General features: G+C 45.3%; 1 protein-coding gene across 6 annotated transcripts in view; it reads right to left on the reverse strand.

The window, feature by feature from the left end:
• Positions 1 to 26,996, reverse strand: part of LOC117877276 (tyrosine-protein phosphatase non-receptor type 5-like) — a 202,237-nt gene that overhangs the window by 48,322 nt on the left and 126,919 nt on the right. For 5 of the 6 annotated variants that reach the window (XM_034770233.1, XM_034770234.1, XM_034770230.1 and 2 more), the window contains 3 exons: positions 26,744 to 26,904; positions 19,429 to 19,542; positions 14,285 to 14,514 (listed from right to left, as the gene is read on the reverse strand). In XM_034770233.1, the coding sequence (XP_034626124.1) occupies positions 14,421 to 14,514; positions 19,429 to 19,542; positions 26,744 to 26,904 (369 nt within the window). In that variant the 3' untranslated portion in view covers positions 14,285 to 14,420. Of the gene's footprint in view, positions 1 to 1,968; positions 1,998 to 5,103; positions 5,179 to 14,284; positions 14,515 to 19,428; positions 19,543 to 26,743; positions 26,905 to 26,996 lie in introns of those variants that run through there. The other variant, XM_034770235.1, reaches the window with a different exon arrangement.

Below are 26,996 nucleotides of genomic sequence, written 5' to 3' on the forward strand. Positions count from 1 at the left end.
ACCCCATCATTTTGTATTTAAAGTTGGGATTATGTTTTCCAATGTGAATTACTTTGCACTTATCAACACTGAATTTCTCCTGCCATTTTGTTGACCATCACCCAGTTTAGTGAGATCCCTTTGTAATTCTTCACCGTCAGCTTTGGACTTAACTATCTTGAGTAATTTAGTATCATCTGCAAATTTTGCTACCTTACTGTTCATCCTTTTTCCCAGATTATTTATGAATATGTTGAAGAGTAGAGTACAGGTCCATGGGGGACCCTGCTGTTTACTTCTCTCCATTGTGAAAACTGACCATTTATTCCTACCCTTTGTTTCCTATCTGTTAACCAGTTACTGATCCATGAGAGGACCTTCCCTCGTATCCCACAACTGCTTAGTTTGCTTAAGAGCTTTTGGTGAGGGACCTTGTCAAAGGCTTTCTGAACGATATTAACTGGATCATCCTTGTCCACATGCTTGTTGATACCCTCAAAGAATATTAATAGATTGATGAGGCATGTTTTCCCTTGATAAAAGCCCTGTTGACTCTTCCCCAACATATTGTGCTTATGTGTCTGATAATTATGTACTTTATTATAGTTACAACCAATTTCCCTGGTACTGAAGTTAGGCTTATTGGTCTTTAATTGCCAGGATCACCTCTGGAACCTTTTTTAAAAATAGGCACTATATGAGCTACCCTCCAGCCACCTGGTAATAGAGGCTGATTTAAGCAATAGGCTACATACCACAGTTAGTAGTTTGGCAATTTCATATCTGAGTTCCTTCACAGCTCTTGGGTGAACACCATCTGGTCCTGGTGACTTATTACTGTTTAATTTATCAATTTGTTCCCAAGCCTCCTCTATTGACATCTCAGTCTGGGACAGTTCCTCAGATTTGTCACCTAAAAAGAAGGGCTCAGGTGTGGGGCCCTCCATCACATCCTCTGCAGTAAAGACTGATACAAAAAAATAATTTCGCTTCTCCACAACAGCCTTCTCCTTGAGTGTTCTTTTAGCACCTTGATTGTCCAATGGCCCCATTGACTTTTTGGCAGGCTTCCTGCTTCTGATATATTTACTTTTTTGTTGTTAGTTTTTAATGTCCTTAGCCAGCTGCTCTTCAAATTCTTTCTTGGCCTGACTTCTCATACTTTTACACATGACTTGCCAGAGCTTGTGCTCTTTATTTTCCTCACTAGGAGTGCTTTTATTGTTTGAAGACTGGCTCCTCAACTGGTGTAAACCAGCGTAACTTATGTTTTCAGCTAGATCGATTTACACCAGCTACGAGCTGGCTGTGAACATAAAATATTCTGCACTGCTTCAGCTCTGATCATTTATTAAAAGGTTTTAGGGTGTGTCCCTGCAACCTTCACTCATGTAACTAGCACTTACTAACCAGAGTAATTTCACTGAAGCCCATTCACTGAAACAAAGACCGTTCTGTGTAATTAGGCACGTATGCCCTCATTTTGCACCATGAAAATCAATGGGAGCTTTGCCACTGATGTGCACGGGAGCAGGAGCAGGCCCCTGATGCCTATTCATTGTATTTTACTCAGGGTTTTTTAATCCACTAATTTTAAAGAGTGAATCAGAGAAGGAGGGACAGAATTTCCCTAAGCAAGGCCCAGAGCAGAAAGTTCGACTCTGGGTGCATCCCACAGCCTGCAGTAGGGGACAGGCAGGACCATATGCCTTGGGTGGAGCTGCAGGAAGCAGTGTGTCTCAGGCAGGCACATCACCTCTGAAAGGAGTATGTCGAAAGCATACCCACTGTGCTACCGTGGAACAGTGTGCAGTAGTCACTTCCTCCTCAGCAGGGCCAGGGGAAGAGGCCAAACCCTCTTTCTGCTCCCGTTAGCAATTCTCATACCAACAGCAGTGTTAGAGCCCAGTAACCCTTGCATTAGTGCGATCACAATGGCTATTGGTCATGCCCACCCAGTGCACAGTAGGAGTGGGAAGGATGAGTGACTCTCCCTCTGCTTGCTCAAAGACTGGGTACTGTTAACACCTTAACATTTTGTTTCCCTAGTGCTAAAAGTCCTCTTTGGCAACCGATATACAACAAAGACTAGAACATAGATCCACGAGTCCCTGACACACACTTGTGGCGTTAAAGAATCATGTCAGAGCAGAGAACCATCATCTGGAATCTGCTCTCCTCTCACCCAGCTTTCCTGGAACAAGGACCTGGTCTGGTGTGGGTTGAGATTATGTGTTATACCTCCAGGGGATGCAGGGCAGAAGGCACAATCAATGGGGAAGAGGAACTTTAAGCCATCTTTATGACTGTGTGTGACCAGAGGCCAGGCTTATCGGTGATGTCGCCTAGTGATGAGGTCACTGGGCTCTCAATTTCCCCACTCGGTCGCTGATGCTGCCTCTAGGCAACTAGTTGTGACCAGAGGCCAAGCTTATCGGTGGCATCGCCTAGTGGTTATGTTGTTGGGCACTCAAATTTCCTCCTCTCAGTCTCTGATGCCACCTGACGGCAACTCCTCTAGTAGTGGGATGGCCTACCTTTTGGTGGGCAGCAACTCAGCCCTCTGTCTGGGTCACCAATTCAAACCTGCCCCCCCCGCCCCCTTCGGGGTAGCATTGTCTAATGAACTGTAGAGGGCCTTGCATCCTTACAACTGGGAAGGACCCTCACTCTATCACTTGGCCCGCGTAGGTGGCTCATCCTTGCCACAAGGCTTTCAGCATATCTATCTTCTCTTTACGCCTGGGAGGGGTGGAAGTGAGGTTTATGCTCCTATCTGGGGGGTTGGAAGGGGAGCCCAGGCCTTCCACTCCACCAGGCTTTGACCCAGGGCACTATGAGAAGCAAACTATGACAGGCACCAGGGAGTGCCCCAAGACTGCCTTGCTGGGCCGCTTTCTACCATCCACCCCTGTCTGCAGTCTCAAAGTCCAACTTAAAGTAGCAATGGGGGAAAAGGGTAACTGATCCTTCAGCCCAGCGGGGCTCCGCTGGTAGTCCCTTGCTCCCCAATGGAGGCTTCTGTGGCAGCTTTGGTCAGGAGCTGTCAGGGTATATATATTCTGTTCCCCCGTCTGCCCTCATTGTCTGATTCTCTTTTAAGATCCTTTCTCCAGTGGGAGCATGCTCTAAAGGTTGGGGGGAAGGGGCAGAGTCCCTGCTGGGACCAGAACTGCTCCATAACCTCTTCAGTTCTAGTGTGGGATTTATATACCCCACCACAGCATGAGATTCTGGGCTGCCAGTGGGGACAAGATGGCTCCCTGTATAAATGAGAGCCTTTCCAGGGGTGTTCTAATTTATGGTGGCCTCCCATGGGTTGCCTCACAGTCCAGAATCTCCATAGCATCATGTGCTAAGAGTGAATCCCCATCCTATCACTGACATGCCCCTCCCACCCCGTCCCCATCCCCTATGCCAGGGTGTACGAGGGAGGCCAGTTTAGCATCACTATGCCTGTACTGGAGGGAAGTCTCCCTTGGCTCCTTGTGAGTAGAGGACAGGTGGGGAGGCACAGTTCCAGCCCTGGTACATCCCCAGAGTTCCCTCGGTCCCTGTGGCTTTCTGTGTTCCACTCAGACTTCATCTTACTGATAGGATTTGGAAAAGTTGTGACTATCTGGAAACAACAAGCTTGGTAAGAGGGAGGTGAAGGAAGATTTCTGCTTTCACAGACCACCTTAAATGTCTTCCTTTCCCTCACCTCTCTTGTTCTTCTCTCACCCTTTCCTCCCTGGCATACAATATTTTTTGGCACAGGTGATGGTCATGGGTGGGACTGGGCAAAGGACAGGAGAGAGGAAATTCTTTCTAATACCAAACACACTGGGAAGAACAACATTTTGCTCTGACTTACACTGGAAGCCATAGACGCCGGCTTTTACCTTTTCATCCCCACTCCGTCCTGAGACCCGCCTCATCACCAAGACCCCAGCTGCTTTCCGCCTTCCCCCAAACCCTTCCCTGAGCCTACAAGCAGCTGATTGGGGGTGCCGCCCAACAGCTGTGGCTGGTGAGTGCTACAGCCCCAGAGCACCCAAGGTGTCGGCACCTATGCTGGAAGCAGTTGCGAATGGGAGAAATGTGTTTATCACACTCCTTTGATCACCTCACCTGCTCCTCTGCCCCATAAGCCATACGGCTTGGGACTTATTCTAAGATTTCGAAACCCTAAGCAACTTCACACAGTTGCCATTGTTTAAAAGTCAACCTCCACAGGAATGCTTCTTCCTCTCCTCCCAAATGTGGAATTGCCTCTCCCTCCAAATTACCCTTGCCTGAGCCAAAGAAGAAGCAAGTTTCAATCCTGGGCTAGCAACAACTTTTCTATACATAAAAATGTCATTGCTTAAGGTCTGCTACTTTGCACAGAGCTTTATACCATTAGAGATGACTTGCTTCCCTGTGGGACTACTATGAGCTTCAAAGGCCCAAAATATTGGACTTTAAAGATAAGGCATTTACTGTCATATATTGCTGCCCATCACCAGGGCTCAATTTGTACCCAGGTCTTTGAGCAAGAAAGAATACAAAATGACAGTGTAGGCAAATCCTTTTCCCTCAGGGGCAGAGATAAATCATGGGGAACATATATAAATTGGGTGACCCCACCACACAGAGGTGCTTTTCGCCCATTCTTTCTAGTGGGATTACTACACCATATTTATTTTGATTGCGTCTTATTAAATATCTGCAAGTAAAGTTGGGTCTTGAGAAATGGATGGTCAACACCATTAAAGTACATGTAACAAAGATTTGGTGTGAAGAATGGTAATTTTGTGTCAGTCGCTGAAGATCAAGATGGAAAAGGTTGTCTAGTCCATCCTCAAGCTAGTGTAGGATTACTCCCTACAGTATATTTTCTACAGCTTTTTAAGCCTAGTTTTAAATGCCTCGAGCAATGGTGCTTCAAGGTGGTATTTCATGAGGTTCCTTGGTTTTTAACTGTCAATCCTCCCACCCCAAAACAGTGAACAAAACAAAAATTTAAATAAAGCTAAACATGTCAGAGAACACTTTTCCATCCCAGATACCCACAGAAAAGTCATTTAGTGAATATCCACTGCTTTAACATTACAGGGAATATTTATTCATGTAAAGTTTACCTTCTCTTCAAGCTGTCACGGTCCTGGTAGAGCCCTACTATGAGTTTTCAGACCATCAGTGGATCCTTCTGTATCCTTTGGCTGATGTGAAGCACTGTAGAGAGTTGCAGTCTCAGGAAGACAGCTGGGTCCCTCAGCACAGGACAAATATGGATCTAAGCAGTTCAAACTTTAAATACATACTGGCCTCTTGTGGGCTATGTAGTTACATCCATTACACTGACTTCAGCAGTTTCACATGCTTGGAGGAATAGGATGATAAAATCTTAAGGGCAAGGATGACTATATAACAAGAATAACCCCTCTGAAGGTCAAAGAGATGGCTTCTTGCAGCTTTTCTCAAGATATATCAGGGTGTGATTTCAAGATCTTGACCAAGCTCAGGTACCTTTTTATATTCAACTTAACTGTTTTATTTTGTTTGTTCTCAAATATAAAACATTTGTGGTCAGATTTTCAAAAGAAGTCAGCACCCAAGAGCTTCTGTTAAGGCACCTAAATAAGAGACCTGATTTTCAAAAAATCTCAGCACTCATTGAACAACCTAAATGAAATGGCCAGATTTTTAATAAAAATGCTCAACGCCTAGCAGCTTCTGTTGTTCACAAATCTGGCCACTTAAGTGTCCAAATGGGAACAGAGCTCTTTTGAAAATGGGTACTGAGCTTTTTTGAAAATCTACCCTTTTCTATTCAGCAATAAACTCTACATTCTGCCACCCTTCCATGTGGAATAGTACTTTACTGAAGGAATAGTCCCGCTGAAATCAATGGGAGTTCTCACAGAACAGGGTACTTCTCAGCATGAGTAAAGGTAGCATAATCTGACCATTTACCTCTTTCGTTTTATTTGACAAAATAAACACATAACAGCAACAACCACCACCACCACCTTAAATTGATATAGAACTTTCCATTCCAAAGGATCCAGACTAGACCTCTTGTTTGTACTGTGGCTGAAGTAGCGACCACACGTCGTTTATCTTCATTTGCTGGCCATTCAAAGTGCAGTTAGGCTGGTTACCCTGGATTTATGCTACGTGTAAATGAGAGCTGAGTCTGGCCCAGGATGACTCTGGGAAACAATCCACCGTCACTTTTAAAAAGTAGAGGAGCCTAGCAAAATGAAGACCTGAATGCAAGGAAATCGCCATCACTAGTTGGTTTCCAAAAGTCATCAGAGAGAAATGACTTGCATGCAAAACCTCCAAAGCTTTCAAATAGGAAATTCATGGAATAGACAACCATGTGATGATTTCTAATATCCTAGCAGAAAGAGAAGATAAAAAACCCCAATAAAGAAATATACAGAAACTGAAACAATGTGTATTTTTCCACAGAACAGAAAAGAGCCATATGCGGGCATAATTTAACACCCACAGTAGTGTTTGCTGGATAAAAATGGGATTCAATTACTATACAAGCTCAGCTCTGTACATTTTCCCTCACTCCTCTGGAACCTGGTGTTCGCACTAACACAGATGCCTTTATCAAAATGGAGTAGCGAGTAAACTGCATTGGTCCTGGTTTCAAATGTCTATGGTGGTATTTGTTGCTTGCTACTCATAAATCCCTCAAGACATGACTTTTCACATTCTCCCCCTTCAAAATTCCAAAGCAGAAACAAGCAACCAAGGTAGATAGAAACAGACGAGATTAATACCATCCCTTCGTGTTTGTTTCACAATCCTATTTAAATACTGTTCTCCGCATCTTTTCCACTCCTCCTACTTAGGGTTCTAGCCTGACTTTTTGTACACACACTCTCTCTCTCGATTTGCATGAGCTGTGCTCAGCATAACATCTGACAAGAGCAGGGGCAAATGTGGCTCTAAGCCACTTTTCCATTCTACTAATCTTGGTGGTCGCTGGGAGTTGTCCCGGCAGAATTCAGAGGAGTCTACCAGCCAGGGAGGGGAGTGCCAGCTTTACCATTCCTGGGAGGCAAGGGGAATTCTCAGCTACCGTGTTAGGACAGGTTTATGGCTGAGTGCGAAGTATGCAAAGACAGGGCAATGAGGATCCATCCCCTGGTCTGTGATCACACCCTGAAGCAAACCAACCAACCACCTGCGGATAGTTAGCTGAAAAATATTGCAGATTTGTCTCTTTAAAAAAAAAAAAAGTTTCAGGTCATATTTAAAGGCAGGATGAGAATTAAAATTGTGAAATGCTCCACCCCCTGGGGACACCTCCCGTATGTATTATAGCTGTGGCTGCAAAGCTCTGCTTTTTCCTTGAATTATTTTCATGACGGCTGCAGGCCCCATTAAGTCATTATAGCAGCAGTCCTTTGTCTGTAGAGGACAGAGCAAAGCTCATGGAAAGATCTAATTAATTAAGCCCCAGCATATCCATGTGAGCTGTGGTAAGGATGATTTCCCCCATTCTGCAGAAGAGTAAACCAATAGGAGCACTCGGCACTCAATACCTAAAAATTCAGGCTACTTAATTAGGTGCCTGAATGCATATTTAGTTACCTATCTTTGAAAAATCTGGAACATTGTATAAAATCTAGAAATAGAGCCCCAGTCACCTGACTCCCAGTCTTCTGCTCTAACTACTCGAACACAATCCCTCCCCTTCTTCTCCCTCTGATATGGGCAATGTAATAGGGTGACCAGATAGCAAGTGTAAAAAAATAGGGTGACCAGATAGCAAGTGTAAAAAATTGGGATGGGGGGATAACAGGTCCCCATATAAGAAAAAAAAACCCAAATCTGGACTGTCCCTATAAAATCGGGACATCTGGTCACCCTACAATGTCAGAACCCCCACTAAGCTATCCTTTCCTTTGCTCAACGGACATCTACCAATATGCCAGAGCTTCTTCTCAATTCTTCCAACCGATTTTCATATGCACAGTCCAGGGGCACACAATTTAAGTATGCAAAGGAGAAGGATTAGAGCAGGAGGGGCCATGCAGGAGTCTTTCCTTTTGATCCCCGGAGAGAAGTACTGCTGCAAAAAGCCTTTGCCTTATAAGAAGAAAGCAGAAGACTTGCAGCTGCTACTGGGACCAGAGGAACTCAAGTCAGACATAATAATAACACTTTGACTCAGGGAAACATTACAGCTTCTCAAAGGAGAAATCTTTGTAATAAGACACATGCTGCTACAGGAATTCTCTGTTCCATGGACTCAAAGATGCGCTGAAGTTAACGGGGAAGTAGAGGAAGCTGATCACATCCGAAGGGGACTGGCAAGACACACTCTAGAGGGCAGGAATGATTCCCAGAAAATGGTGACAACAAACATTTTAGAATAATAATGGCGCAGTGTGGTTCCTTGTTTGCATGCTGAGAAGCCTGAGCAAGATGAGACAAAGAAAAGCAGCACCTGAGCAACATGGTTGGAGAGAACAAAGGACTGGAAGTCAGGATCCTGGCATTCTATCTTAGGGCTTTGTACAGCAGTCCATCAACATAGTAGCTTTCTTTTAGATACTATAAGCCATACTGCCTGCACTGAAACTAACTTGCTGCATAGCTCTGAATAAGTCACTTAACCTCTCTTTGCTTCTCAAGTTTCCCCATCAAGAAAATGGATATAATACTAAGTAGCCTTTGTGGGCCTTACGGGTATGTCGACACAGACATTAAACACCTGTGGCCGGCCCAGGTCAGCTGACTCTGGCTTGCAGGGCTTGGGTTGCAGGGCTGTAAAATTACGATGTAGATGTTTGGGCTTGGGCTGGAGCCTGAGTTCTGGGACCCTGGGATTGGGGAGGGTCCAGAGCCAAGGCTCCAGCCTAAGACCAAATGTCTACATAACAATTTTTAGCCCCGCAGCCCAAACCCAAGTCAGTTGACCCGGGCCAGCTGCAACTGTGCTGCAGGTCTTCTATTCCAGTGTAGATGTACCGTATGTGGCCTGTGTAGGCCACCTACATGGAAGTGAACTTCACACCCAGCTGCTGAATTCCATTTGGAATGTGGAGTCTATTGTACTAATGTATCTGGAGTCTGTGAGGAAAGTGACCACCACCTTGTACCGCAGTATGATGCATTCAACTGTCTGGGGTAGGGGAAGAATCCTTTCCTGACCTCAGAAGGCAATCAGCGTGCACACTGAAGCATGAGGACTGTCAGCCCTTAGAATGCTTTGCCCTCACAAGTACAGCTGCAAATGTTACTTTCACTCACTTGCATTTCTAATTCTCTCTTCAATGCCGTGAAACTATTTTTCTCTCTGGGAATCCTGAGCTGCCCTTTATTACCATATACTCGCATTTACCATCACAGATGTCAGAAATTACACACATATATTTAGGCTTGGCAGGGTGGGGAAGAGAGTTTAACCTCACAGAAAATATGCTTTAATTTTTTTCCAAGCAAAAATACAAAATATTAGTTTCACTTAAAAACACCAATGAATAGGACCCAGTTATGATTAAGAAGTTGTAAATGTAACCTCTCATTTTCTGTTTAACATCTCTCCCAGATAAAATTGTCACCTGCCATAACATTGAAATCCCAGTTCTCAGGCTTACAACCCAATCCAGATTCAGACATGCACCTCATAAGATTGTCCATGTGCAAATTACAAAGTCCCTCTGCTCCCCCTCCTGTCTCTACCTGAAACTGCAGGGTACTGAATTGGATAAAGCTGCTGTTTTCTGACCTCTTCAATCTCAAGCATTTTACTCTAAATAAACATCTGAGGTGTAGGAATAAAACCCAAAATAACTGGAGCCACTTCACCACAGTATATTCACCAGCTATGGCCAAGATTTGCGAAAGCGTCTAGTGATTTTGGGTGCCCAACTTGAGACATCCTAAAGGGCCTGATTTTCAGGAAATGCTCAAACTGGGCACCTAAAAATTAAGGCACCCAAAGTTCATAGTTACTTTTGAAAATCTTGGCCATAATTTGGAATGCTCTTAGGTGACTGACAAGAGTATTTTGCGAATAGTTTGCCAGAATAAGAATAAACAATACTTTAGACCTTGATTCTGAATGTGCTTAAGAGTTAAACTTAGTCTCAGTGTTCAGATAACAACAACAATAACGAGAATACCTAACTCTTACATAGCACTTTTCATCTGTTGATCTCAAAGCACTTAAAGGATGGGAAGCATCATCATTCTCATTCTACTGCTGGGCAGGACTGAAGCAAGAGGTTTGGTTTGCCCAAAGTCACACAGCAAGTCAATGAGAGAGTGACAACCACAACACGGATCCCTCCTCACTACCAGTCGTTTCACACGGTGAGGCATGGAACTGCTCACATAACAAGACAGAAGAAAGACTATAGCTGATTATGCTGAGAAAAATAATTTTTGTTGTGTTATGAAACCACACACTGGACACAGAAGAACATAAGAACGGCCGTACCGGGTCAGACCAAGGGTCCATCTAGCCCAGTATCCTGTCTACCGACAGTGGCCTATGCCAGGTGCCCCAGAGGGAGTGGACCAACAGGCAATGATCAAGTGATCTCTCTCCTGCCATCCATCTCCATCCTCTGACAGAGGCTAGGGACACCACTCCTTACCCATCCTGGCTAATAGCCATTAATGGACTTAACCACCATGAATTTATCCAGTTCTCTTTTAAATGTTGTTATAGTCCTAGCCTTCACAACCTCCTCAGGTAAGGAGTTCCACAAGTTGACTGTGCGCTGTATGTAGAAGAACTTCCTTGTATTTGCTTTAAACCTGCTGCCTATTAATTTCATTTGGTGACCCCTAGTTCTTGTATTATGGGAATAAGTAAATCACTTTTCCTTATCCACTTTCTCCACATCACTCATGATTTTATATACCTCTGTCATATCCCTCCTTAGTCTCCTCTTTTCCAAGCTAAAGAGTCCTAGCCTCTTTAATCTCTCCTCATATGGGACCCGTTCCAAACCCTTAATCATTTTAGTTGCCCTTTTCTGAACCTTTTCTAGTGCCAGTATATCTTTTTTTAGATGAGGAGACCACATCTGTACGCAGTATTCGAGATGTGGGTGTACCATTGATTTATATAAGGGCAATAATATATTCTCAGTCTTATTCTCTATCCTCTTTGTTGTGGTCCTATGGGAAACACTTTGCACTACAGATGCTAACTGAGGTCTCTGGTATAAGATCACCTGCTGAGCTTTGTGGAGAGGGGAGGTAAAAGTGTGCTAGGCCTGTGTTTTTTCACTAGATAAAGAGTCTCCAATAAGGCCCTCTATCAGCTTAGTTCCCCAGTCCTTAGCAGGGCAGCTAAAGATTTAAACCTATTAAGTAGCAGAAAAGAAGTAATCCAGCCCATTCTAAACACCTTTCCCTATACAGGAGCTCTCCTTCCTCTGCTATATTCAAATGCTTACTAAAACTACATATAAGATCATATAAGGTCACAAGAGGTGAGGCAAGATGATCTAATAGTCCCTTCAGTTCTTAAACTCTATAAACGGAGAGAGAAATATGTGAATGATGTTAATTATGGCACAGCCAAGCAATAAATAGGCGGATTAGTGCCAAGTCAGTAAAACAAAATAACATCTCACAAGGCATTTGAACATTTTGGGCGTGAGTAACTAGAATGCTCTGCCTGTGGTGATGCAAAGCAGCTGTAAAGCCATTTGAACCAGTCAGTTAAGCCAGGTTTATGGCTGCTTTGTATCAATGAATGGATGCAAAGCCGTGAGAATGCACTGGTGAAACTGGCTGTACATTTTCAAGAGCCCCTCAGAGCATGCTACTAATGCAAAACGGGAGTGAGCAGCAGGCTAGTCTTTAAGTTGACATCCATGGAGCTACACTGATTTACAGCAGCTGAGCATCTAAGCCTCTGTGTAGATTTTACGGACCACTATTTACAGTAATTCCTACTTTGTTTGCTGTGGGATGATTCTCTACTAGGAATTCTCAGAAAAGAGACAAATGTTTAGATTCAGCTACTGTCCCATACCCACATCGCTATCATTCAGCAACAAATATTCTTTATTTGACACATGGCATAAATCGTGCAAAAACATGTCGTTTTCTTCACTTACTTGGTTTGACACTGAAGGGCACCAAACATCTTAAAACATTATTGGGGGGGAGGGAGCAGTTTCCACTTACAATGCCATTCAGACCATCAGTGGTGCTTGTTTCTAAGAAAGGGTCATTAGATGGGGGGTAATGTCACCCTTATAAAAAAGTTGGTAGCAAGGGGAGTAGGATAGCTGGTAAGTTTTACATAAAACTAACAGTCATGTTATGCTCAAAATGCTTAAGTTTATTGCTCTATTTAATGACGACCAGCAGTATTTTAAAAAAAAACGCCAGTTCACTTGGTTAGCGTATCACTGAAGGAAATATTTTAAATACAGCAATAAAATCAAGTGGTTTAAAGATAACACATTTTGCCACATTCATGCAAACCCTCCTGACAGGATTTTTACACAGGCACGGATACAAGGTAAACACAGGTACTGAACCAACAGAAGACATGTATTGAACTTTTGGGAAAGCTTTCCCCACAGTGACACAGTAAGTTGTATGCACAGCTCTTCAGGCCTGATCCTGTGCAGAACATCAGTGGGAGCAGATTCAAGCCTTTATTATTCTGAACGCTGTTTGATCCCTTCTTGATCAACAAGTGCCATGAATTCTCAGAATGTTTTTTTTTTTTTAAAAAGTTGCAGATATCTTTAATTGTTCACTAGGGCCCCAGTTCAGCAAAGCACTTAACTCACATACTCAAGTCCATCCATGTTCAGTAAAGTGCTCAAGCACGTATGTAACTATGCGCATGCTTGGAGTCCTTTGCTGAATCGGGGCCTAGAACACAACCAAGATCAGCAGAGGCTCTATTGCCTAAAGGGAACCATTGCTGCATGGATCAGGGGTTTTAGGAACCAGAGAGAGTGACAGTCTAAATTTATTTTCAAAGGCAAATCTCTAAACAGTGGCCAACATATTAAGGCTGAGATTTTTCAAAACTTCCTATAGGATTTGGAGGCCCTTTTCCCATAAACTGTAATGGGAACTGGGCACTCAAATCAATTAAGGTATGTTTACACTGCAACCAGGAGGTGATTGCTGCTGCTTCGCTGCTATTGTTACTCGAGTTACCTTTGATCTAGCATGTCCAAACGTCCTGCAGCGGAGACATTCTCTCAGGGCTTGTCTATACATAAAACACTGCAGCATCACAGTGGTAGCTCTTCAGTGACGAGGGAGAGCTTCTCCCATTGGCACAGGTACTCCACCTCTGAGAGGCAGTAGCTAGGTTCATGGGAGAATTCTCCCATTGAGCTAGTGCGGTCTACGGTGGGGTTTAGGTTGGTTTAACTGCATCACTCAAGGGTGTGGAATTTTCACACCCCTGAGCAACATAGTTATATCAACTTAACTTCCTGGTGCAGACCAGGCCTCAGACAGCTTTGAAAATCTCAACCTAACTTCATAGTGCATGAGTGACCTCCTTTACTATGTATTCATTAAAGAAGAGCTCAAGTCACAAAATTCAGAATCTGTGTTTAAAACAACCCAAATTTCATGGGAAATTGTATCATGGATTTTGGTCTGACTCATAAAGAGAGTAGCTATTTGCCAAATTCAGATCTGGATCCAAGTTAAGATTTCATAATGCTCACAAATATTGGGGGGATGCTTGAATTCAGGGTTTGGTTCAGACATCTCTAATAGTTACCATACTTTTCCATTCTCTTCTTGATTCCATAGTATATCGGAGATAAAGAAGTGGCAATTGCCTCATGTCAATGAATTGTTCCCCCCCCCCCCTTGGTTCTGCTACATTTTGTGGAATTTTTCTTTTTTCACAAGCAAACATGAGGTGTGAAACATGATTTCAATATGAATCAATTTGAATCATTTAATGCAGAGGCTCAGAAGGTTTATGATATACACAGTATTCGGTAGTTTAAAATGTAAAAACAATCAGAAAAAGGCAAAAAGTTAATTTCAAACTTAGTCAACATACGATACATATTTCAGCATGACAGTTTCAAAGAGTTCCACACTGTATTTGGATCTATTAGCAATTAAATCATTTTTTTAAAAATAGCAAACTCAAGACAGCTAGTGAATTTTTTTTGATTTTGTAACAAATGAAGCTACTATTCTTATTTACAGTATAAATAAGCCATTTTTTTTGGTGATTATGTTCTGCCACATGTTTAAGACAAGCAGTATCTCAGCTCTTAATTGTTGATGCAAACAAGAGCATAAAAGAAAGCAATATCAAAGTAAAACAAATATATATATATATATATATATATATATATATGTATCTTCAACGAAGACTGCCAAGTTACCATGTGTCTCTTATCAGATCTAAAATATAGCTGACTCCTGTAAAGAGTTCTCTTGGTTTTAATTTTAACCACTAGGAATATCATGAATGCTTATTCTTCTGCTGCTCTAGAGAGCTGTTTTTCATACAAGCTCATGACATGGTGGACAAATTGATACTGTTCACAAGTCTGGATCATTCCTCCCCTGAAAAGGAAAGCAGAAAAAAAAGGGAGGGAAACAGTCCTTGTATTACATGTAAACAGTGTACTTAATGGTGAATGGCACAGCTAAAATGAAATGGACTTATGCTCCAAGAGCCTATTCCAGAGCCCACTGACTTAAGTCAATGGAAAAGCTGCCACTGACTGTGCTGGGTTTGGATCTGGCCCCAAATGCCTCTGCTAACCAGGAAATGAGAGGTATTCAGAACAGAAATAAGTTTTACCTTTGCTTTTCTCTCAGTGAGGCCCTAATTCATTGACAATATCATCATTTATTATGTGTTACAGGAGTCATGCTAGGCACTGTATAAATACATAGACAGACAGTCCCTGCCCCAAAGAGCTTGCAATCTAAATAGACAAGACAGACACGAGGGGAAACAAGTTAAGGGACTTGTCCAATGTCACCCAGCAGGTCAGTGGCAGAGCTGGGAATAGAAGCCAGGTCTCCTAAATCCCAAACCAGTGACCTATCAACTGGGCCTCACTGTCTCCCATGCAGTAAATGAGATTCCCCCCCCTCACCCGATGTCATAGGATGATGCATTCTGGAATACTTCCAGTGAACCAGGAAGTGCCGGTAGGATTTCAGACTAGGCAAAGACATTTCAACAGAGAACAGCTCATATTCTGAGCTGACTGCCACCCACATCCTGATTCGTAAGGACTTTCAACATAGAAATCTGGGCTTCACTCAGCTTTCAGTCTAACTTTGCTGTTCTGCTTCAAAAGGTGAACTGAAAACCTGAAATGAAAACTGAGTTCACCTCAACCCATAATATAACAAGGCAAGAAGAGAAATGTGATTTGCTGTTCCATGCATCATGTAGTAAGTTATTATTATTTTAGCTAGTAGCATGGTGGAAGGAGCATGGTAACTGCTTATTTGGCACATTCCTTCAGCAGTGGGTTCCCTAGGAGGTTAGTGAAAGCTGCTCCTTTTTGACCTACGGGAGAGCAGATGATGTTCCCTTCCCATCAAGTTGCCCATGTGACAAAAGGTCTCACTGGCACCGGGAGGTAAATGTATCTGCTTCAACTTCAGCAAAACTGGCCCAGTGTTTTAAAAATATACCCATTGTAATCATAGGGCCAGGTTGTACGTAAGTGGCCTCCTCCCTTACCTCCCTACGTAGTGGCTGGGCCCAATCCCAGTTCCTCTGCTCAAGCAGCTCAAGGAGTGCAATCACTGCATGAGGCAGATGCTCCAAAGTTGGCAGGAAGATGGTGGTGTCATGTGTCCCTCCACAACCCCTGCACCAGCTGGCAGGGGTGGGGAGAACACGCTGCACCCCTTCAAATAAACCCCATAGCCAGCTGAGCATACCTATTTGTCAATCTGCTCTATTTAGAACAGCATCTTTGTTCGTCTGTTTCAGAGTGTTTCTGTGCACCGCATTTCTGCTGCACACAGCACTGAAAATGTATCTCCATCAGGCTGTGACACACAAGGAATGTTAGTCATATCCGGTGATTACTCCCCATGCAATTCCATTAACAGCTAGGTTGGACCCTGACGTTGTGGCAACAGAAGCAGTGGGGTGGCCATCTAGTTTCAGGCCACAGGAAATGATTTTCCTTTTATCTCATTCTCTGCTATGCTGCTGCTTCCTCCCTCCTCCCTCCTCCCCCTCCCCACACATCATGAGTTCACTGTCCAAGCTTTGGCAAAGACTCGACAATCTACATTTTCACCCTTCTTTGCCACAGAGACCTTTCAAATACAAGTTTTTTCACTGACAGAAGGTACCCAACATCCCTGAACACTGGCTGAAGGGATGCAGGAAGCATCGCTCAGCCTTTACTTTGCCACATCGACTATTTTTAGGACCAAATGCTGGACTCCTGTACAAAGTCCAATACACAGGCCCTGTGCAAGGGACCTAGGGAGAAGGAATCTTTGTCCCACTAACCTGACAGCAAGCTTAAAAACACCCCACTGGCTTTAAGAGGAACTACTGCTGTCAGGGCCGGCTCTAACTTTTTTGCTGCCCCAAGCAAAAAAAAAAAAAACCACCGCCCCCCCCCCAGCACCGCCCCACCGAACCAAAAACAAGCCCCCCCGAGCGCCGCCCCGCTGAACCAAAAATAAAAACAACACCCCTGAGCGCCGCCCCACCAAAACAAAACAAACAAATAAAAAAAGCCCTGTGCACTTCCCCGCCACCCCAAGATTGGCTGCCCCTTACAAGGTGCTGCCCCAAGCACATGCTTGGTCGTCTGGTGCCTGGAGCCGGCCCTGACTGCTGTGTAGTCACAGATCCACAGATGATATTACCCCAAAGTATTTGTTCTTCCATGGAGCAGTGCTTAGCAGTAGCACACTGAGGTGTATATCGCCCCTACCCACCAGGGGTTCTATGCAGTCTCTCTCCAGACAAACAACCAGTGTAGTGAAACGCCATCTAGGGCCTTCTGCAGCTATTGTGGCAAAAGGATTTCTCCCTAAATGTCAAAAGAGAGCACTTCTTTTGCAGATAGCAAAGGTCAAAAGTTCAGGAGGATGGCAACTGCACTACTCTTTTATCACATTTACCTTATAATGCCAGACTCCAGAATGGATCTGAGGCCTGATCTAAGATACGCAACTTCAGCTATGAGAATAGTGTAGCTGAAGTCGACGTATCTTAGATCGATTTAGAATCACTTACTTTGCGTCCTCGCGGCACGGGATTAACGGCCGCCGCTCCCCTGTCGACTCCGCTTCCGCCTCTCGCCATGGTGGAGTTCCGGAGTCAACGGCAGAGCGATCGGGGATCGATTTATCGCGTCTACACTAGACGTGATAAATCCATCCCCGATAGATCGATCACTACCCACCAATCCGGCGGGTAATGTAGACGTACCCTGAGAAAGGTTTCCCCTTCTGGGTGCTGGTGTCTGTTATTTCATGTTAGTAAAATTAGCTTCCCCAAACCAGATATTGGACATTGGATATGGCACGGACTATCTGAAGATGTTCCCTACTGTTCACAAGCAAGAGGAGGATTCTTAGTGCCAACGCTCATCATAGCACTACTGCTCTGCAGGTCTTGTAGTGTTTTCCTACTTTCATCCCTTGCTCAAAATGTTCATTCCAACCTCTCATCCCCCAACACCTCCATGTCCCTGGAGGATCTTCCACCCCTGCTCAACCTGTTTTCTCTGCCTACTAACCTTGTACAATGGTGATTGGTCAAAGAAGTCACTATCTGCTATGCTCCTTTGCAATGGCTGCCTCCTTACATGTGCTGCTCCTGGGGCCACAATGAGACATGGGGCTAGGGGAGCAGCAGTGGCAGCAGACAGACACATGGATAGATGGTTTCAAAGGGGCTGCTAGCCCCTTTCCCCATTCCCTGGAAGCAGCAGGACCTTGCTCATGTGATTCATAATGCGGTTCCCTATCCCATCCCACTAATGACCATAAGGACAGAGGAGAGGCAGACCTCACAGCCTGATTTTTCCTAATGTATCAGGAGCTCCTGCAGGGCCCCTGAACTTGTTCCCCCTCTGATGAAGCAGTAGGTATTAGGCCCTGTTGTGCCCTCCTCTGCTTCTGAACTCCCATCCCCGCAGGCTAGTATTAAAAAATGAACCTCTTCTAGCAAGCACATTGTTTGTCTGGACACCCTTCGCTCTCATTTCTGTGGCTATCTGGCTGTGAAATGCATCCCCATATTATTCTCAGACAGAAGTCAGTAGAGGGCATTTCAGATCCAGCGACTCTCTCTGTGCTAGGACAAACCAATACTCTATTCAATGTTTTCTTTTTTCTTCTGTGAACGTTCATTGTCTGGGTTGACCTCCATTGAAGCAGCCAAACCACCAGCACCTCTGCAGGTCTCTGCCTATCAAGAGCACAGCAGGGTGAAAAGCATTTCATTTTCTGCCTCCCTCTGAGCAGAACTACTCATCTGAAATAAGGTTCAGTGTGGGGTTGTGTTTTTCATTCATTTTTTTAAAAACGTTGGTATATTTTTCATGAAATTTCTTCCCCTCACTCCATTTATTATTATCGTTAGAGAGCATGGAGACACGTTTTGACAGAACTTCAAATCAACGGGAGAAGAAAAATAATCTCTCTGGTGCAAAACTCAAGTCCGTCCACTTTGTAGTCAAAATCAAATGCAGCTGGCATGATGAGAAACCCTTATATAGAAACCTTTTGATTGTGGAGAGCTTTGCATCTCCTTTTGCATGTCTGCAAACATCTCTTGCCTGTGCGTAAAGCAACATCCTCCAGCCTACACTATCGGCAGCTTCCACACTGCAGTGCTCTTCCACTGAGGCTTGCAATTCCAGCTAGACTACGTCCATTTTCTTCATCATTTGTGTTCCCTCCTCACAGCTGTGTGCCTGTCTGTGATTCTGAGAGCAATGGGCCTCTCAGCCTTATTCTTTGAGCTATAACTGTGGGCCAGATCCTCAGTCAGTGTAAATGGGCAGTAGTTCCATTAAAATAAATCAGCTGTAACTCCATTACAATCAAGGCCGCTATGCCAGCTGAAGATCTGCCCCCATTGTGACACTGTGGGGTTGTCATCTGCTGCTGGGATTTGATAATTTTGGTAACACAGGCTAATTCCATAGCATAGATGAGAGGTGCTATTTAAAATTCTCAATAGTATCTAAGGCCCAAATTCTTCAAAGGTGTTTAGGCATCTAACTCCCATTGATTTCACTGGGAGTTAGGCGCCTAAATACTTTTGAGATCTAGGCCCAAGTGACTTAGAAGCCTAAGTTGCACTAAAAGTCAATTGGACTTGATTCATAGCCACTACTTAGGCTCAGGTACTTTTGAAAATTTTACCCACTAACCTGAGGTTTATCTTTTTTTCCTCGTGTTTCTTTTCCCCCTCAAACATGTGGAAATATTTTTTTATTATTATTTTTGAAAGGAAGAAGATTCTCTTACCTGTCTAGCCGTAACTGGCAGGTTGTTCTCAGTATGTCAGTTATCCCCTCGTACTTCAACTGTTTACAACAAATGCTGGTGGCAATAAAGCAGCCAGTCCTCCCAATCCCTGCACTGGGGAGGACAAAGGGGGGGGAGGGTGTAGGCAAATAATCCAGAAAGAAAAATGTTAAAATTTCATTTATAATGTACAGAGGCTGCTGTCAAATGTGTGAAATAAACAGAATCCCCCATCATTCCTGGGGCGTGTGTATGGAAAAGTCATTACTAATCACTAATAAAAGACATTAGCTTCACTGGGACTTAAGTAATAATAATAGCAGCTCTTATACAGCACTTTCCATCAGTAGATGTCAAAGTATTTTACAAAAGAGGTCAGTATCATTATCCCCCTTTTAAAAATGGGGAAACTGAGTTACAGAGAGGGGACATGACTTGCCCACGGTCACCCAGCAGGCCAAAGCTGGGAAAAGAACCCAGGTCTCCAAAGTCACAATTCAGTGCTTTAGCCAGTAGGCCCAGCTATCTTTCTATGGTAGCATAGGGAAGCTTTGCATGGCTCTAGTTAGCTTCAATGGTGTACTGTACAAGATAGGCCTAAATCCATCCACCATCACTGTAGCCTCTAAGCACTAAGGTGGTGTCTGTTGAAATCTCATGGATGATAGTTTCACTCCCCTGACATGTTTCAAAGTATTAGATGTTGCTAATATTTCATGATTATGAAAAAAAAAATAACAGGTACTCTTCCCAAAAGGCTGTATTCAGCAGCAATGGAATTTCAGTGATGCACATTATAAAGAAAAGGAGATATGACCTCATGTTGGTGCATCATACTACAAAACAGGGGATCAGAGTCTGAATACCAAGCACGGTCCTTCATTTTGCACACGGGAGGATGGAAGGACAAGAATGCTTGAGGTATATGCCAGTGGTTGATCCACCACTCAGTTTGGTTGGGAAGCAGCGCATCTGATTGCGGCTGGGAGTGATGCCACTGCGGCAGGGGTCTGATGTAAAATGGGATGCAGGGCCTCAGTGAAACAGGGATTGAAAAACGCCTGCCATGACTCTGAACCTCGCCCTTTCCCTCACCAGCTAGGAGCTGGTTGGATCACTGTTGATGGGGCAAGCCAAGTACAGAAACTTGGTGTCAACTGAGAATGTCTCATGGTGGAACAGGGATGGCCTCTGTGTACAAAAGAGATTAGAAAATAAAGTGGGAGTAGGTACTTCGCCCCCTCCCCCGCTGAGAAGCAATGTGTGGAGTGGACAGTCAGACACAGCAAATCATGTTGTAACCATAAGCATATTTTTTCAAGAGAACCTAGCCCTGCAAGTGGGGGGGACGGGGAGGGGACGACTCCAGAGCCCAGACTCCAGCCTGAGCCCTAACGTCTACACAGCAATTTATAGCCCCACAGCCTGAGCCCTGTGAGCCCGAGTCGGCTGACACAGGCCAGCCATGGGTGTTTTATTGCAGTGTAGACATACCCTAAATAACAGAGACTCCAAAAAAACAGTTACCTTTTCCATAACTGGTGTTCTTCGAGATGTGTTGCCACATGCACCAGTGCCGGAAGTTTTTCCCCTAGCATTACCCATAGCGGAGAGCACCCCTGGAGTGGCGCCTGCCTGGCGTGGTATAAGGGGAGCTGTGCGCTCCCCCCACCTTCAGTTCCTTCTTGCCAGACAACTCCGGCAGAGGGGAATGAGGCTGGGATGTGGAATAGACATGAGCAACAGCCAACAGCAGGTTTAGGTCCCATTGTGGAACCGGGGGTCTAGAATACGAGAAAAGAGGGTCTAGACCCTTAAGGAACCTGCCCATCATAGCATGGAAAAACACCGTGTGTCCTTGCACAGGCGGCTCAAAGGCCGATATGGCCGCTAGGTGCACCTTGACGGACGAGGGCGCCAGGCCCTGGGCCCTCAGGTGGAGGAGATAATCAAGGATAAGCTGGATCGGGGCAGTCACCGGGGAGTCCCCCTGGTCTGCTGCCCACCTAGAAAACCAGGACCAAATAAGCACGATGACTCGAGGGCTGTCTACTTTCGAGGAGGACATGCTGAACTTGCTCTGAGCAGGTCCTTTCCTCACTACCTAACCATTGAGCAGCCTGAAAGTAGGCCGCTACCACCGACATGCATTTTGTAAACACTCTGGGGGCAGTGGACAGCTCAAACGGTAGGACCCTAAATTGGTAATGATTTTGTCCTACCACAGAACGGAGGAAGTGCTTGTGCCCCTTGAATATGTGGATGTGGAAGTACACGTCCTGTAGATTGAGGGCAGCGTACTAGCGGGATCCAGGGAGGGAATGATGGAGGCCAGGGAGACCATGTGTAACTTGAGCTTCACCATGTGCTGGTTCAGACCCTGTAGGTCCAGTATGGGCCTGAGACTCCCTTTGGCCTTCGGGATAAGGAAATAACAGGAGTAGTACTCGCTGCCCAAGAACTCCTCGGGCACCGCCTCTATTGCTCCTAGTCCTAGGAGCCGCCCCACCTCTTGCTCGAGCAGAGCTTTGTGCGAGGGGTTCCCCAGGAGTGATGGGGACAGAGGGGTGGTTGGGCAGGGAGGAGGTAAATTGGAGGGTGTAACCCCGGGAGATGGTGTTGAGGACCCATCAGTCCGAAGTGAGCCGAGAGCATTCTGGAAGGAAAGCACACAACCGGTTGGAGAAGGAAAGCTTTATTGCCCCCCGAACGTCCCATCAAAATCGCCTTTTCCCTGCCTCCTTGCCCTTGGAGGGTCCAGGCTGGGGGGCAGGCCGAGACTGCCTGTGAGGGCATCTCTTATAGTCCCGTTGCTTCCTATGGGCGGCCTTGGGAGTGCGGCCAGGGTTGGAGTCTGCTGTGGCTTAAACTTAGGTTTTGCCAGAGCCGGGAAATAGAGACCCAGAGTCTGGAGGGTTGCGCAGGAGTCCTTCATGCCATGCAGCCTTGTATCTGTTTCCTCCGCGAACAGAGCTTTCCCATCAAACGGGAGATCCTGCATGGAGGATTGTGCCTCACTGGAGAGCCCGGAGAGCAGGAGCCATGATGCCCGTCTCATGGACACCGCGGAGGCCCTTGAACGTGAAGCCGTGCTACCATTGCCCCTTCCTCCACCAGCGCCCTGAACTCCTTCTTATCGCGCTCCTGGAGGGAGACCTCAAATTTAGGCAGGGAGCCCCACAGATTAAATTCGTACCGACCCAAGAGGGCCTGATGGTAACTGGAAGCTCGAAGACTAATAAATTTTTTTTTTTTTTTTGAAAGAGTCCAGTCTCTGAGAGTCTTTGTTCTTTGGGGGTCAGGGCTGGCTGACCCTGTTGTTCCCTGTGGTTGACTGACTTGACCAGCAGGGAGTTGGGCGCCGGGTGAGTATATAGGTACTCATGCCCTTTAGTGGGTACAAATTACTTGTGTTCTGCCTCATTTGATATAGGGGCCAACGAGACCAGTGTTTATGACAGGGCATTTGAAATTTTAGCCACCCCTTCATGGAGCGGCAAAGCCACCCTACCACGTGCCGATGGGGACAACACGTTGAACAGTGAGTCCAAGGGCTCCTCCATCTACTCTGCCTGGAGGTGGAGGCTTGCTGCCACCCTCTTTAAGAGCTCTTGATGGGCCCTGAAGTCCTCCAGCGGGATGGAGGGAGGCGGGGCCGCAATCGCCTCCTCAGGGCGGGGCGAAGAGGCTGGTGTGGTGCTTTGGGTGTTGGTCAGCACCGGAGGATCCACCACCTGGTCGGACTCCGGGCGCGGTACTGAGGACGAGCGTCCCACCGACTCTTTTGTCGGGGGTCTGGAGAGGGAGGCCGACGGTGCTTCTGAAGCTCCGGCCACCGAGTGAGCTCCCACCGGAGGCCACAATGCCCACTGGTATCACTGGGCCGGTCACGACACTCAGTGCCACTGCACCTGCTGTGGCACCAGCGGGGCCGGCTGCCCGGGTTGACTGGTCTGGCCTGTTGAAAGATGGCTACGAATGGAGACTGGGCTGGCGTAGGATCCACTGCTGTCTCTCGACCAGGAGGAGCGGCGGTGGCAGGATCTGCGACGGTCACGGGACTGTGATCTTGATGTGGAGGACCGGTACCGACGGGTAATAGCTGCTCCACGAACGGCCTTGACGGGCGGACCCGTGATGGCGAGGTGCTGGCGATCAACGCCCAGGACAGCGGTGCTTGGCGGAGACTTGGAACAGGAGCTCGAGTGGGAATGGCGTTGACGACAGTGCCATGACCGACTGCGGTACCCTCTCCGGGATGAGGACCAACGACAATGTCCGCTACGGTCCCATCGACGTCCGCTCTCTGAGGAGGACCAGTGCCACGAGTCCCGGACAGACGGAACCCAGCCCGAGAGTCTGGTCAGTGTCGAGGGTGATCCACGTGGACCCTGCCCCGAGTGGATGCTGGGTGGTGATCGTCATCGGGAACGTTCCCTCGACTGAGACTGGTACCGAGTCGGGGGCGACTGTGGAGATCCTAGCGGTGGCTTGTTTCTGGAGCATGGGGCCAACATCGGCCTGTTCTGAAGGAGCCAGATTACTCCATTCTACGAGAGTTGGTAGCCTAGGGCCCGGTGGGGATTGAGAGCTACCCGACATGGGCCTAGCCTCTGTCCTAGACTTCCCTCAGTGCCGCTGCAAAGAGGGAGTCTTCTTGACCCTCTTGGTACTGCTAGGGGAAAAACTTCCGGCACGGGCTGAGCACGCACACCTATTGTGGAATACACATGAGCAATCACTCAAAGAAGAATAACCATTATTCCTTGGTCAGATTAAGTTTGAAACATCTCCCAGGCTTGCAAGTCTCAAGATGAGTTTTCATTCATACATGCTATGACAAATATTGCCGAAATAATTTGACTAACAGCAACACACGCAGTAAGTCTGATGCCACTTCCAAAGTCATTCAGATCTGGAATCTCACAATTCTCTGGATTTGTGCAGGATACAACAATTCACCACTAAAGAAACCACTGATTTTTCTCTTCCGTTATCAATGCAAAGACATTTTTCTGTGTATCTGTTTCAGGCCCTGGTTAATGACTAGAGAGGATTTTGTTCTCACATATGCTATGCTATTGTGGCAAAGAGAAGCTGTGAACTCCTCTTACCACCTCCATGAAGAATGATCAGCAAAGCTGACAACACTTCCGCATGTTAACTAATTAAGTGAGCAGTCTCAGGAATAATTACCCTACACAATCTCCATCCATTTAAACAGTGTTAAAATCATAGTGCAAAGATACTGGCAACAAGTGTTCAGGCAACAATTGGACTTACGTATGACTGGGGCTAGCAAAGTTCCAGCATGGTTTCCCTGACCACTAAAGACAGGCTTTTGACCACATTATTTAAATTTTCAGGGAGAAATTCCTGGCCAAGCTGATTAGGAAATTGGGGCTAGCAATAACTTTGCTTAAATGGTGTTAAGCTGTAGCAGGAACACGGTTAAAATGACAAAATGCAGGCACTACAAAGGAAGAAGGATGATCTTACTTTTCAGGCATGGACCAGGACTAGGGCGATCTAGGTTCAATTTCTGGTGCTGTAAACTTCCTGTATGACCTTCGATAAGTCACTGTCTCTGTACCTCAATTCCCAACTTTCTATTTCCATGTTGCATCCGGTTTCCCATCCTTTGTCTGTCTGTCTTGTCTATTTAGAGGGGAAACTCTTCAGGGCAGGGACTGTCTCTTACTAGGTGTATGTACAGCACCTAGTTTACTGAGGCCCGGAGGTTGGTTGGCTCTAGGTGCTACACTGATACAAATAACCAATAATATACATATCTTCTACAGTGCTTTTCAACCATAGATGTCAACGCATTTTACAAAAGAAGGCAAGTAGCACCCCCATTTTACAGACTGGAAAACTGAGCAGAGAGAGGTAAAGATACTTGCTCAAGTCACACAGTAGATCAGTGGCAGAGGCAGGAATAGAAACCAGGTCTTCTGAGTCCAGTGCCTTTACCCACAGGACTATGCTAGGAATGACAGCCTACCTTTAACATGTACTTCTTATTAAGAATACTTTCAGGATTAGGATCATGTTTGATTTTTTTTAAACGGTTTACTATTTTGTATTTAAGAGGGCTGACAGTATTAGTATCTTTGCAGTGGTTACGCTCGTCTAGAGGGTCATATCCTGAGAGCTGCTGAGTACCCGCACCTTCCACTGAAGCCAATGGGAACTGTGGGATTCAGCACATCTTAGGGCTTGGGCTATGGTTTGGTACACTTCCTAATCTTGAATACATTCAGTTTACTACATTCACAGAATATATTTTATCCAAAAGAGCATCTGAAAAAATCTGACACTGCTCTAGTCACCAGCTGTCATTTAAAATTCTCTAGAAGCCTGCTACTCTGTCTGTTAATACTTAGGTAAGAAAAATGATCAAATGTTCTGCATTTCCAAAATCACCAGTATGCTACTGGAGATGGAAAGACAAAGCAGTAGGCGAGAGAGTAAAACAAGCATGCATAGCAAAATATAAAGCTGTGGACTGGGGTCAGTATTGCCTGTGAAAGCTACCATGAGATTCCAGTGAGACACACATGGATTCACAGATTTTAAGACCAAAGGGGAACATTATGATTATCATGAATCATTCTTGTATCTCTTTTCAGAACCCTTTCCAATTTATTATATACAGAGGTTATAGCTCCCTATTCTACCTGATATTCTCCTGTTCATGCATCCCAGGATTGTATTTGCCCTCCTAACTACAGCACAGCAGTAGGCCCGCAAGTTCAACTGGTTATCTACTATGACCCAACAACTCCCAATTACTATTTGCATTTTTATGTTCAAAGATTTCCCTCCACTCAGTTTTACTCGTCATTATTTTTAACTTTGGGAAATTGACCTTTCTGAAGCACCAAGAATATAGATTATTGGTCAGGACTATCTTCTGTTTGCACATAGCAAATGAAATTAGATCCTGATTACTTGCACCCGGGTACCATCAGTTGTTAGCTCAGTGATCAATTCCTCTTTATGCATCAGCATGAGATCTAATACAGAATTGCCCCAAGTCAGTTGCAATACTTTTTGTGCTAGAAAATTGTAATTATAATTTTTAGAAACTCCAAGGATATTTTACTAGTCGCTGTATGAGACCTCCAGCATATGTCTCCCAGACTGCATTTCCCTGTGATAAAGCAGTTTTTCTTTGTACACATTATAAATAAACGCTTAAGGAACTGCTCATCCTGTTTCCTTGCAATTGCATGAAGTTTTTCTTTTCTCTGCTATGTCTAAGACACTCTGTCACAGAGCTCCATGGAGATCTAATGCAGCATTAACTTACCTGCAGTGGACAATGACTGGGGCATTCTTTTCTTCTGCACATTGCATGGCCTCTTCCACTTCCCGCACCAGTTGTAAGAGGGCTGGTGCTTGATCTGGTGTCTTTTGGTCTGGCCAGGATGTATACCAGTAATGTCGCAGGTTTCTTACTTCACCACCTTTCTGTGATCCAGTTATACAGAAAATTAGTACACTACTGCAAACATTTTCAAAGATTCTTCATCAAAACTTATAAACTGACAATCAGTTTCTTT

The sequence above is a fragment of the Trachemys scripta genome, chromosome 4 (genome assembly GCF_013100865.1).
Source record: "Trachemys scripta elegans isolate TJP31775 chromosome 4, CAS_Tse_1.0, whole genome shotgun sequence".
NCBI lineage: Eukaryota > Metazoa > Chordata > Testudines > Emydidae > Trachemys > Trachemys scripta.